Below are 14,422 nucleotides of genomic sequence, written 5' to 3'. Positions count from 1 at the left end.
CACCGAATCCGACCAGACCATTTAGCATTGCGCTAAAAAATAACCAAAGAGTTTTGATATTTTCTAAAACTTGACTCTTTTGTTACATCGTGTACTAAGACAGACGGAAAATTAAAAGTTGCAATTTTCTAGTCAGATATGGCTAGGAACTATACTCTCAAACTGATGTAGTTATCAAAGACTTTGCTGATGTAACATGGCGGCAGCAGGCGTAGTGATATTACGCACTGCCTGAAAATAGTCCCCTGGCATTGAAAGTTACTAAGGGGAATATTTTCGGGCGGTGCTTAATATCACTACGCCTGCTGCAGTCATGTTATTTTTTAGCGCGATGCCAATGGTCCAATCAGATTCAATGGACCGTGCCAAGCCACGCCAAAAGCGCCAGCGCCAGGCCCGGAGATCAGCTGAATAGATTCCAAAACAGCAAAAATCAAATGTTTAACTCTAAGGGAGCTGGAAAATGAGCATATTTTCAAAAAAGTGGAATGACCCTTTAATGGATTTAAACATGAATTAGGCATTGCTTAAAACTGTTTAGCTCCCCACAAATTCAAGACCATTTGTGATTTATAGATTTAAAGATTGTGATATATAGATTTATAGATGAAAGTAAGGCATACGTGCATTTTCTGTGCATACGTTCGTTCTATGAATCATACGTATGCATTTTTGAGAAATGATCGTAAGATCAAATTTAGGATGGCATTTACACAGCATTTTATAAATAAGGCCCCTGGTCACCAAGAAATATGCTTTGTTTACTTAAGCAAGACCTTTTGGTGATTTATAGTCAATGTAGTGGTCAAAGCTGAACTTAATGAATTCACACAAATGAGTCACATCAAACATAGCCCCCACCTGAGACACCAGCCTTTAGTGTTGGGTAACTTTATGCTTTACTAATGAGATGCTTTAAAAAAAGGTTCTTATCAAATATTGCACCTTTAGCACACAGCTCAGTGCATCCCTGTGCGCTGTTAAACTGGAAGTGATGCATCGACACCTACAGATTTAACAGTAAAATCCAACTTCGCTTTACTAGAGTTGAAAAGTCGGTTTGAACTTGTGACATGTTGTAAATTATAGTGCATTCATTGTAGCTTGTAGAGTCAATCCACACTGGCATCATCTGATATTATTAACCGCCATAAATGATCTCTTGTAAACTCTTTCTGAAAGGCCCCGCTTTCATATTTGGCATTTAACGAAAGCACCCTGGTTAGTCAAGTGCCAGTTTGACTTTGCTACCGTAGCAAAATGTATGCAATCTAAACTCTAAGTTCACTGCAGGAGTCTTGTAATGTCATCGACTCAAAGCACACTTAAAAGAGAATTTCAAAGATCCTACAGTATACTGGATTTGTGGAACACAACTTTAATGGTATCAAACAAATATTTTCGGAAAGAAATGTTCTGCTGTCACTATTTTTGATAGCATCTACCTCTTTTAAGCTTTCATTTTGACAGGGTCAAACCCGACACAGAGCAGAGTAAGAAATCTGACACAACCACGACAGAGTTTACATGTCTCAATACGAGAAGGCTATTGCACAGTACATGGACAATTCTGTGTTTTTTGTGAACATAGTGAAAAGTTGTTGATCCTTCGTGAGGATGGGATGGGTTAAACGAAGCTCCCGCAGAATCGTAGCCTGGAGGGCAACTCAACCGAAAGCATTGGCTCCTAGAGTCCTCTGATCAAACACAGGAGAAAGTCACCGGGGAAGCCAGTTACCCAGATCTCTATCCTGCTCTTACAAGGCATCCCTTGGGAACTGATGAAGGATTGGGCAACAATTCACGTCATACAAATCTGTTGTAATCCATTTTTCCCCATGCATTTTGCCCCAAATTTTGTGTCCCGTGTTGATAGACAGTTGAGGCTCCTATTGTGGATTATCTTTAGCATTCTGTGGTCCAAAACTGTTCTCCTTTTTTTCCTGGTAGGGAAACAAATCCTCTGAGCATTGTCCTTTCTACTTTCAAGTTCTGTACAGCTAAATAGTCGGGAGGGGAACTAAAATTCTTCCTCTAGATGTGTGTTGTATTTACATCACTGTACATTAAGAAAAGAGCTTTCTATGAAAAAAATGATGAAAGTAAGAAACATTTACCCTTCAGTGCTTAAAATATAATGAAGATGGATCTATTCTGTAAAGTACTGTATGTGTGTTGAAAATGTATTTCCCCAGCTTTGCTTTGCCGGTTCTTTTGAAGTACCCTGCTCAAAATATTCAGTAGGGGTACACAAACACACGTTTATACACGTATAGAAAAACAAAAAAGAAACTATTTGTATGTTTACATTGGCGTATATGTTTTAGGTAAGCATAACTACAGTCCAATCAGAAGTATTATATTATATATATATTAAAAAAATCAACAAAAAAATCCGGATAAAATAGGAGTATACCCTTAACATTAAATTATCACAAAGTTCACTTCAAAATTGTTCTTACATTCTTTCATTAGAAGTTTATGTGGGGTGTTCTTCATTCATATTCACAAAATTGTTTTGTCTTTTTTTTCTCAGATAATTCTCTTCATATCTTTCTATTTGGCTTCCAGAGCCTCTAACAATGTGCAGAGATATATAAACACCCAAAGGGTTTTGAAGCAGGACTCTAGCTGTGTTGTGTCAGCCATTAGGCTCATATCTGAAAATACTGGAGATGCATGTCCAGATGATTTGTGTAAATTAAGGTCTGGTTTTGCGGTAGATTTTGACAATGAGGCCTTTTATCCTCTCACAGGCATTGCTGATCACAAATAAACTGGATCAAATGTGGAACCGAATCCAGACGGAAAACCGGCGCGTCACAGGTAGATTTCTCTTTTTGAACCTTGGCTAGACGGTGTAGTAGCAGGGGCGTAATCGGCTGTCTGACTCAGGGGTATCTCCTCCAGGGGGCAGTCCTTACCACCATCGCCACCTGCGGAATAGGCACTAGTGTAGGGTGGCAAAAAGCGAATGCTGGCCACTTTGTTCCCCCCACCTCCACTTCGCTCTTCTCCCAGAGGCTTGGAGCTGCTGTCGGCCATCAAACGCTCTTGACCCTCCCTCTCCTGGTAAGGCACAAAGGTGGAGAGTTTCGGCCCACTCTTGTGACTCTTGGTACGGTTGGGTGAAGGTTGTCCAGGCATCCAGCAGGAATCCGAGTGGCCGTATTCCGTACACTCGCGCGTACATTTTCCCGTCATGGCGACGTCAGGTAGAGGTCTCAGATCTGGATAAAAAGAAAGAGGATGAAAATAAATTAATATCAGTATTTGTTTTAAATTGAGACAGAATGTTTCTTTCCTCTTACAAGGCACTTTCACTTTGTGAGTACTGTTCATTGCATCAGGACTAAATGGAAAATGTATTGACTGAACTTGAATCACAGAACACTTTAAACCACCCAAAAGAAAAAATGAGCCAAAGTAGAATTTAATAGACGCCAGTCCACTTACAGGTGCAAATTTTTCATCCACTCAACAACAGACAGAATATCACATTAAAATTTGTCTGATAGGTACTGTATGTATAAGGTTCAGTCAATTAAAGATGTGTAAACAGCACCACCGATTCCTATCTGCCTTCTTCACTTTAACCAATCAGTGTAATGAATGCTAATCTTGACTTTAGAGGTTGGTAAAGCTGGATGGGATCACAAGAGGAGAAAATAACAACTTGATCTGCAAAGGTCAAACTCTCTGCCTGGAAAATATAAATGCGAACGCTGAACCTAACCTTTCCTCTGAACGTGGCATTAGATTAGTTTGATAGTGTGGATGTGAAAGCGGGACAGGCAGAATGGCAAGTTCTCAGGGGAAAACATTTATTTCCCTAAATGTCTAAGCTCTTTGAAAGGCTTTTGATTTGAAGCATCTGATGTTTGTTGATTTTGTTTCTGGTTTTTGAAAAATGGATCTTTACGAAAACCCTTTAAGAAATCATTTTATTTGTCTTTGACAATTTCTGCACTTTTTATACCACTGTTTGATGTATACATCATATAATACTAAAGTTAATTCACATGACATGCTTTAGATTAATCGAGGACTAGGCCTTATTTAAGTTATATTAGGAAATTTAAGTAGTTTTAGCAACAAAACTACTGGTGTGCATCTTGAGATATGTCAGTGGAAGATGTTTTTAAATCAAGGCAGCTCAAACATGCATTTTAGTATGGGACTAGGATATGCACTGTCCTGGAAACCACCACTTTAAATTCAAGTTGGCTTTGTGGTCATTCTGCTATATGACTTACAAAAGTAACAAAATTGTACATTGCAGGTCCACGGTGCTACACGTTTAAAATATATAAACATACAAAGATGTCATATGCAGATACAGATACATAAATATTTTTCATTTAATTTAAGAGTAACTTTAAAAGGATGTTCATTTACTAACTCTCACTATGTTACCTATATAAATGTCTTTGTTCTGATGAACACAAATGAAGATATTTGAAGAAATGTTTGTAGCCAAACCAGTGGCGGCCGGTGACTTTTTCGAGGGTGCTTGATCTGAAGTTCGTCACAACATGTGTATGTAGCCGGTTATGTGTGTGGTTCGTAATTTCAAAATATGTGCGCGTTGAGTGAACCTATGTGCATCATGTGTCTTGTCAAAATAAGTGCCTGCTGCAGACGTGTCTAAAGGGTTTGTGATAAACTCGCGTTTGCCAGATACTCGCATAATTTCATGCGTAATCAGAGTTTACTGTTAAGGGAGTGTCTTGCGTGTATTTTGTGAACGTGAGTGTCTCCTTTATCATAAATGGTTTTGACGCGTGTGCAGGAGGCACTTATTTTGACAAAACACGTGATGCACATGATTCACATGATGCAACAAACACATATTTTGAAAACACAAGCATCACACATGACACTGACATTATTTTGAAATCTGTGGTGCCATTCGTGAAACCTATTTACTTCTATAATAATTCTATAGTAATTTACGTCTATAGTATTCTTTTTTCCTACTATTGAAGTAAATGGGGTCCACAAACGGTTTGGTTACAAACATTCATTAAAATATCTCTCTTTGTGTTCATCAGAACAAATAAATTTATACGGGTTTGTAACAACATGACAGTGAGTAAATAATGACAGAATTTTAATTTTTGGTTAACTATCCCTTTAAGAGTGCTCCTCTGTAATGCGGAGTCACTTTGGATTAAAGCCTAATGCATAAATGTAAATGTAAATGTAAGTCTAAACTTTTAAATCTGTGTAAAATCATTTCAGAGATTTGTTTCTAAACACATTAGGAATGTTAAAAATGTATTACTAAAACACGTTACAAAGACTGTGAGCTATGTAGTACTTAATTGTGGAGTTGTTCAAGATTATTTGGGCTCGGCTAAAACCATGGCTCGGTGATGCACTGGAGCCACCAAGCATGGCCCCGCCCCTAAAACTATCACGTACATCCATTCAGGCAGTAACGGTATTTGAAAGTAGATAGAGATCTTCACCAAGATTTATTTTCTTTGTGTTTTTTTAATCATTCAAAATTGTCTGGGTGGTTAATATCACATTTTCTCAGACTTTAATATCAGACTTTAAAGGACTTTATACAAAAAAATCTGATAAATAGTAAATCTGCGATCTTAGCACAAGCACTATTATCTCTAAGCATTATTATTTTATTATTAAAAATAATAAAACCTCTGACTAAAGATATATGTTTTACATCTCTCTCTTTTGCTACCACTCAGGGAAGAATATTCAAAGTTTAGGTTCGTACAGACTAATAGAGACCTTCCTCTCTGGCACACCGCACCTAAGCCCCTCTCCTATTCTTATCTACCTTCTTCAAGTTCCAGTTAACCTCATGAGTGTCACCCGCTGAGCCTGAAGGCTGGAGAGTTTGCCCTGCACCACTGCCCCTATCAACAATCACCACCAATCTGGCTCTCCAGGATTTTTCCTGCTAATTAGATTCTGCCGGTCCCTTGTCACCATAATAGAATGGAAATTATTTCCAGATGAGTATCTGACATTTGGTGCTGTCGTCTAAAGTAAAGAGGGAGGATGTGTTAAAGCTGGTTCCTCTCTCTCTCTTGCTCTACTCTTTCGGTGATGGAGGGCTGGATTTACTTTACAACATTCTCATTCTACTGTAGTGCCCTTGGGGTGTGATATGGATGGAAATACACATGCAGGGTTCAAGCTGTTTTCCAATGAATTCCACGGCCAATTGTGTAGCTGTCAAAATGTCCATTTCACTGTTTCTTTGAAGGTAAGAACGCCTGTTTGACATGCAGGGGGATGATTTTCATATGAAAGAGTCATAATCATTTGATCACAATGGCAGTAATGAATGAGATTAGGCTTTGTATGTGTATTAGGGGATGGCAATACTATAAAATACTATAACTATAATTCAGTATCCTACCTCCCTAAGCCTGTGCCTTACTGTAGCCTATATTTATATTAGGCATTTAGCAGACACATCCAAAGCGACCTACAACAGTGAGGAAAATAGTACAATACTACGTTGCAGTTCAACAAATGTTATCTGTGAAAAAAATGAGGGAGAAAGGGGGAAAGAAAAGCATTTTTATTTAGAGTTGCCTTCAGAAGATGTCTTCATTCAGAGGTAATTGTCTCTCATTTATGTTCAAACAGACACCTGCTTATGAATTGATTTAAAGTATTAGTAAATTTTCTGAAAAAAAAAATCTAGATAATTTACTCACCACCATGTCATCCAAAATGTTGATGTCTTTCTTTGTTCAGTCGAGTAGAAATTATGTTTTTTTGAGGAAAACATTCCAGGATTTTTCTCATTTTAATGGACTTTAATGGACACCAACACATAACCGTTTTAATGCAGTTCAAAATTGCCGTTTCAACAGAGTTTCAAAGGACTCTAAACAAACCCAAAAGAGGCATAAGGGTCTTATCTAGCCAAACGATTGATATATGCACTTTTAAACCACAACTTCTCGTCTATCTTCAGTCCTATGATGCACCATCGTGACCTCACGTAATTGCGTAATGCGGTGGAAAGGTCACGTGTTACATATATGAAACGCACATTTGCGGACCATTTTAAACAATAAACGGACACAAAGACATTAAATAGTATCATTCGACATACAACAACGTCGAAACGGTCCTCTTTCTCCACACTTGTAAACACTGGCGCGTCACATGACCGGAGATAGAAGAGAAGTTGTGGTTTAAAAGTGCATTTTTTCTTGTCAAAAATGACAATCGTTTCGCTAGATAAGACCCTTATGCCTTGTTTGGGATCATTTAGAGTCCTTTAAAAACTCCTTTGAAACTGTGATTTGAAAGTGCATTAAAACTGTTACATGTTGGGGTCCATTAAAGTCTATTAAAATGAGAAAAATCCTGAAATGTTTGCCTCAAAAAACATAATTTCTTCTCGACTGAACAAACAAAGACATCAACATTTTGGATGACATGGTGGTGAATAAATTATCAGGATTTTTTTTTTTTTAAGAAAATGGACTAATCCTTTAAATGTCTACAAAGTCTAATGAGTAGCAATAATTATAGTTTTTTAATAATTTATTATTTTTATTACTTTTATGCGTTTATTTCAATCCAAAAAACGCAGGGTTATGATAAAACCTCATTGCTGTTTATCCTCAAGTCCTTTAAGTAAATCCCTAATATATGCAGCCTCTTTACTTCGTTCCATAATTGTCTCAGCCAATTGATTTCCAGCTGTGGGTATGCCTTAAAGCCGCTCAGGGGAGCCTATAGCTCGGCCACTACACACAGGTTGCCCTGGGTGACAGGTGTGGAGGACAGCAGTGGGAAAAGCCACCGTTATTTGACAGTTAACACCAACACTCCAACATATCCCACAATCCCTTGTGTGTGAGTGCAGGCTGATCTTGGGCACGGATTGAAGCAGACAGGCAGAGTTGATGGAAGTCCCCCGTCTCCCCTCCCTGCTACCTTTTCTAACCTTGCGTTCTGTTGTCATTCGATCCACCGTCCTCTCCTTCTGACCCCCATCTGCACGTACGCAAACCTCTTCGAGACTAATTAAACTTTGGCCAGATTAAAACTTTGTCTTGACACTTTGTATTCGTGCTTAAACAAGTTATTACTCCAAGGAAAATTAAATTAGCCAGCTATTAATTAATCGACAATTTGCTTTTAGGAGGATAGAAAAGGGGTAAAGGAAATCATTTTGGAAGTAAAACATGGAGTGAGTGCTTAAAAAGGAAAAGAGGTAAATTAGATCTTATATACTGTATGGAGGAATGCAAAACAAAATCTTAAAGGAAAGAAAGAGAAGACAACATGAAATAAAATTACCTTACATATTTTAATGGGGTTTTGGCTTAAAATAAACTTCTTCATATAGGATGATATACAGTAAGTATAGCATATTCTTACAAGATTATATCTATAAGTACTACTAAGTATAATTTATGTAAGGAATAATTGACAACGGGCCATTGAATTATAAGAAAATAATGCACACCAAAGGTGGTAATGCGTCACGATGCGAACCGGAGCAATGCAATGCTTATAGACATTTATATTATGTGGGATTTTTTTTAATACTTTTGCACATTTATTGCATGTTACATTGGTATATCTATCAGTTTTGTAAGGAATAATTGACGACGGGCCATTGATTTATAAGAAAATAATGCACACCCAAGGTGGTAATGGTTACATCGCGGGTGTGCATTATTTTTAAATAATTCAAAGGCCTGTAGTCAATTATTCTTCTTATACCACGGTTACCACAGACATTGCTCTGATGCCTATTTTTAAGACATTTAAAAGGTTAGATGTGTGGTTATCAAAAAATAATGCATACCCGTGGAATATTTCTTAACCAATCAGAATACAGCATTCAACAGAGCTGTGGTATAAATAATATTATACCACGGGTCTGCTATATGCTTTATTCTGATTGGCTGAGAAATGTTCCATGGGTGTTGATTATTTTTCAATAAACGCATACCTGACCTGTCAAATGTCTTAAAAATAGTTACCAGAACAATGTTTGTGGTAACCGTGGTATAAGAGGAATAATTGACTTCGGTCCTTTGAATTTTTTAAAAATAATGCACACCCGCGGTGTAACCATTACCACCTTGGGTGTGCATTATTTTCTTATAAATCAATGGCCCGTCGTCAATTATTCCTTACAAAACTGATAGATATACCAATGTAACATGCAATAAATGTGCAAAAGTAATAAAAAATATAACTTAATATAAATGTCTATAAGCATTGCTGTTACTGCAGGCTGGTCAAACAGCAGCTCAGAATAACATTATGAGGGACACAGTAGGGGTAGGAGCAAGACACATTGTACCATCTAATGACAGCAAGCTGGAAAGATACCCAGCAGCATAAAACTATAAAGTATAGGCAGTTACCAAGAGAGTTTAAGACAACTGAGATGCACACACACACACTTTCTCAGTGTTGTCTTGCGTAGGCCTACAGCAAGATGTCACATGAGCTTCCTATATATATTTTAGATTAAAATGCTCTTTTCATTTGAAATTGTACGTTTAATTTGGTTATTTAAACATGTGGCTGAGATCGTTATATTAATAAATGCAACTTTCATACCCAGGTGCCTTTATCCAATAAATCATGGCTGTAGACGCTATGTGCTTTATCATAGTCAGTATTTTAAAGCTATTTTAAAAACTCCCCAACCAAACTGAGATTCAATGAAACTATTTTTGAAATTATTAGCCATACTGCTTTACTTATTTACACTAGAATCTAACACTTAACTCAAAGGAAGACTGATGTAATACAGTACATATTGACTTTATCTGCTCCAAATTTATATATTTTTATTTTGCTTTTGACATTAATGTTTTGATGAAGGTTTATATTTAGTTTACTTTCAATACACTACATGCCACACAGTCAGAGTATCTGAATTATTCATATTTTTAACATCTACAGATTGCTTTTGGTGGCGAGTCAATGACAGATGGAAATCATGGCTGTCTGACTTTTGAGTCAGAAATTCACAGACAGCACTGGTGAATTAAACACACTATACTTTATTGTCAAATTAAGGTAGACTTTAAGTTGCCATTACAGTGATTGGGTGCCAATTAGATTTGAGCAAAACCGACAACACTTTAATTTAAAATCTCTCTTTTTCAATATACACTGTACATCACAGCATTACCGGTGTCTGTTTTTGAGCCTATCTATTAAATCTTGTGTAAATGGTATGTCAATAAAACCTTACGGATGCTTAAACTGGAAAATTCTAGGTACAGTAGGCCTTAAATAATGTGGCAAAACACATCTTAAGAAAGCACATCAAGTTGCAGAGCTCATACTTGGAAATCTAAATGAATTACGCTTATCATTTGACTGCAGGTGGACTGTGTGTTTTCAAACATTTAATTATGCTCTTTCATACGGTCCTATTTACATTTACGTCTGTTCTATTCTCCGCACCGAGGAGCCGTTCAAATCGCTCCGGTATTCTGCGTGAGTGCGTTCCACGATGTTTTCCGGCAGAACCACGCATGCAACGCATTGCCAAAGCTTCACTTACAAGCTAAATGAGTTCTAAAGACAGAGACTGCTATCATCTGGACCGTGTCCCATTGGCCTACATCTGTTAAACATGAAACTTATCTGATCCGCAAAAATCAATGTCCTCGCCCGCTGACCATATTCGCTCCCCCCATTCTGCCAGCCAAGGGAAGGGGGTGTGCAAGTTGTTTCGCAAACCTCCGCTCACTGGCAAGCTCAGTATGCATCAGCTGTATAGAATCTCCTTCTGGCTTAGGAAGATAAGCACACAGAGAAAGGCTGTAGCCCACGGCTAAATCAACTAGGGTAAGCTGCATAACATCTTCCACTCATGAATGTTTTAAAGTTGAGTTCATCAGTGCATGAGCTGAATCATTGAAGATGAGGCGAGGCTGTAACGTTTGATTGTGCTGAAGGCCTAAACAACCGTCTGTGAAGTAGAAAAGCGAGTACAAAAGCCCTTCTGTAGACGCAAACCAGACAAATGGGCCGGATGAAAAGAAGCAAGCTCAACTGATCAATGTATATTGTAAAAACAAACTTTATAAAATTGTGCTGAACTTACATCACTTTTGACTTTTTACGAATAAATTGGATAAATTGGAAGTCCATTCTTCCCCGCGAGTGGTGATTTCACTTCTAAATCTTGTTTTGAGAGAGAATAAGACTTAATCACTGCAGGAACCCAGCTCACTGAATTCAATGTCGTTTTGGACAAGTCTAATGAAATTACCCAGCCCACTGACAACCACAACCAGACTTCAGTACAAATTTTGAAGGTGTGATATGGATCGTAAGATTGGTCTGAGTTGATTTTCGTAACATGAATGTTTCATTGAACCATGCTCTCCTGGAAGTATTCATTGTGCCATAGAAAATGAGTCTATCTGTAATGATAGCTTATGTCTAAATGACTTCTGACAGAGGGGAAGTGGAACACAGCTCTAAATATAAATGTCTGCCATTAGCAAAGCCACCCATGTATTGTCTTTTCCCTGCCCTCATTTACATTTTTTTTCTTTCTACAGTAGCTTAGACTAATGTATGCAGAAATACGCTGTTTTACAGTATATACAAAATGAAAGAATTGCACTCCTCAGTGAAGCGCAAATATAAAGGTGACGAGCCACAGTAATATCCTTAAGCGGACTAAAAAGATGAAAAATCTCCCCCGCAAACATCAAAACTTAAAAGAAACAGACTTGCGGGCAAATGCCATGGTGCACAAAATCATTTTCATTATTAATGATGAAGAACTGAGAGACACAGAAAAAAAAGAGGAAAAGAAAGAATAAGAGAGATTTCTTTTCCCTCGCTCTCTCTCATCTCTCCCCCCAGAAATCAGTAGAGGGAAACTTCAATCATGCTACAAAAGTGAATAAATGTATGGCTGGAGCAAGCTGCCCTCGGGCCGCCACTCTCTCTTTCTCTCTTTCTCAATAAGCTTTTAGGACCACAGTCGAGAGAGAACCGCATAACTGAGACGAGCTGAATTTTTGCAGCCGACTTTAATTTTGTGGAAGCAAGCCTGCACGCATCTTTGTGTCGGGAAGAGATACAATATTTTCTCTTTTCTGTCATCATTGTTGATTTGTCTGTGATAAGCACAGTGATAGTTTGGGATGATCTGCATTATAACATGGAGAGGTGAGCGGAATATTGATATTTGGCATATATCCCCACATTCAACTGTTATCTTCCAACCGAACAAAACAACGTGTAAAATAAGTGAGCGAGTTCAACCATACATCCAGAATAGCCAGCAAATAATAAGACAAACTTTTTTTAATTGAAAGCCTAACTGAATGTTCACGTGGCTCTGTTTAAACCAAGCGTGCCGCACAAGCCCTGAAAAGTGAGGCCAAAATGTCTTGATCGCCCCCCAGTGACTGGTCTCAGTATAGGTCATAAACCCCGCCTCCCCCATGTTATTCATTGGTACTTTAGACCAACTAAACAATAGGCTTTATGCCCTGCTGCACTACTTCCTGAACTTCAGCCAGCTCCTTGTTTCCTGTCTGCCATTATTGGACAAACTGATTAATCCAGGTGTGCCTGACCTCAGTAGTCACAAACAAACTGATTAATCCAGGTGTGCCTGACCTCAGTAGTCACAACAACAATAACCAGACACACCTGGATGAATCAGTTTGTCCAATAATGGCAGACAGGATGTCAGCGCCGTATCGGGACACTGGCGGCTTCACTTTTCACCAATGGAAGATAGTGAACGGGCGTCGTCCATCTATTTTTTACAGTCTATGGTTTACACATGCAAAGGAAAAAGGAGTTGATGTAGATGCTTTTAATGGTTGTAAACAGTAGATACTGGACATGTGTTTCTGTTACATTTTCTGCATCACACTGTCAGAAAAATGTCAAAAATATTCCCTAGCTGTCACTGGGGCAGTACCCTTTCAAAAATGACAGCTTTGCACCTAATGAGTTAATAATTGTACCCCAGACGTACATATTGGTACCAAGGAGTGCATATATAAGTACCTCAAAAGCACATATTGGTACACAAGGTATAAATATACGTACTTAATGAAACCTATTAGGATCTTTTTAAAAGTGACAGCTTGGGATCATTTCCCTGACAATGCACAGAGATTTCTCACTGACAAAGTGTGAGTCTTACTCACAATGACAGATAGGAGAAGCAGAGAGAAAGGGCTGGAAGGCAAGAACCAATGAATGTATGATGCTAATTTTTATTAGCACCCAGAAATTGAGGAATTAATGAATGTGAAAAGTGTGCGTGACTCAAAATATGTATTATCTTGACTCATTATTATATGTGACAGTGCAATGTCAATATAGCTTATTGGTGGGTGCTAGCCGGGTGTGCCTCATAAGTCTTGAAAAGTGAAGCACCTGGCTCTTTGATCGCCCCCTGGTGGCTGGCTGCAGTACAAGTCATAAACCCCGCCCTCTCAATTCAAACGAATTAAATTATTTACACTTCCAATAAAAGTTTCTGAAATATGGTTTTGGTCCTTTTAAGTAGTTATCATCACGCTGATATATGTTCAAGTGTTCATTTTTTGTGATACGTTTCATTTTAGCTAGTAATTTGATGCTAACGGGGCGAGTCGTTATGATTGGCGTGGTTGAATTGGTCGCGCGAGCGTTTGAGCGGAAGTTTGATTCCGTGGCTCCGCCTCTTGCTCCACGGACGATTCCTTCTGCGCATGCCTTGGCTCCACGCTGACGAAACGAAACAAACGACTGTTTTTACGTAACATGACGGCGACCATGGTTAGCCATTTTTTGGCTTAAATTCATTACAATGGAGGGAGGCGATGTCGCGTCGTCCATCTTTTTTTACAGTCTATGGTGCTAGCATTACTGTTTATATGTTGCTGATGCAATTGTATGCTTGCTCTTAAAGGGCCCCTAACCTGGGTGTTTTCAGCAATATACTGTAAAAATAGTCTCATATGTCCCCAGAATGTGTCTGGAAAGTTTCAGCTCAAAATACACCACAGATCTTTCATTATATGATGTTGAACATAGCCATTTGTGGCTGCAATGAAAAATTAGGTGTTTGTGTGTGTCTCTTTAAATGCAAAGAAAGCTTCTGTTATCCTCCCCGTATGCAAATTAGGGGGTAGAGCGCTTACACGTGTGCTTTGGACTACATCAAAATATGTGTCTCCGGCAGAAGGTTAAACTAGGCACTTATAAGGCGGAGTCTGTGAGCGGTTATGGTTGGGGCGTAATCAATGTGACATCACATTGATAGGGGTTCCCCAACAGCCTGTTTTGTGTGACTGTTGTGGTTAAAGGAAGATTACACAAAGAAGAATAGATGGATTTGTATAATAACAGGATGTTTCTGCACACACACTGGCAACTCATTTTCTCATAGAAACACATCTAAAAGTGCATTTTT

The 14,422-nt window shown here is 38.4% G+C and overlaps 1 protein-coding gene across 5 annotated transcripts in view; it reads right to left on the bottom strand.

Moving 5' to 3' along the window:
- Positions 1–1,358: 1,358 nt before the first annotated feature.
- Positions 1,359–14,422, bottom strand: part of pcdh1b (protocadherin 1b) — a 188,809-nt gene continuing 175,745 nt past the window's right edge. For 3 of the 5 annotated variants that reach the window (XM_073854338.1, XM_073854337.1, XM_055178444.2), the window contains exon 5: positions 1,359–3,230. In XM_073854338.1, the coding sequence (XP_073710439.1) occupies positions 2,821–3,230 (410 nt within the window). In that variant the 3' untranslated portion in view covers positions 1,359–2,820. The remainder of the gene's footprint in view (positions 3,231–14,422) is intronic. The other 2 variants (XM_073854340.1, XR_012357973.1) reach the window with 2 other exon arrangements.

This window comes from Misgurnus anguillicaudatus, chromosome 16 (genome assembly GCF_027580225.2).
Source record: "Misgurnus anguillicaudatus chromosome 16, ASM2758022v2, whole genome shotgun sequence".
In the NCBI taxonomy this organism is placed as follows: domain Eukaryota; kingdom Metazoa; phylum Chordata; class Actinopteri; order Cypriniformes; family Cobitidae; genus Misgurnus; species Misgurnus anguillicaudatus.
Note: the sequence above shows the minus strand (reverse complement) of the source record. Positions and strands in the feature narration are given on the sequence as shown.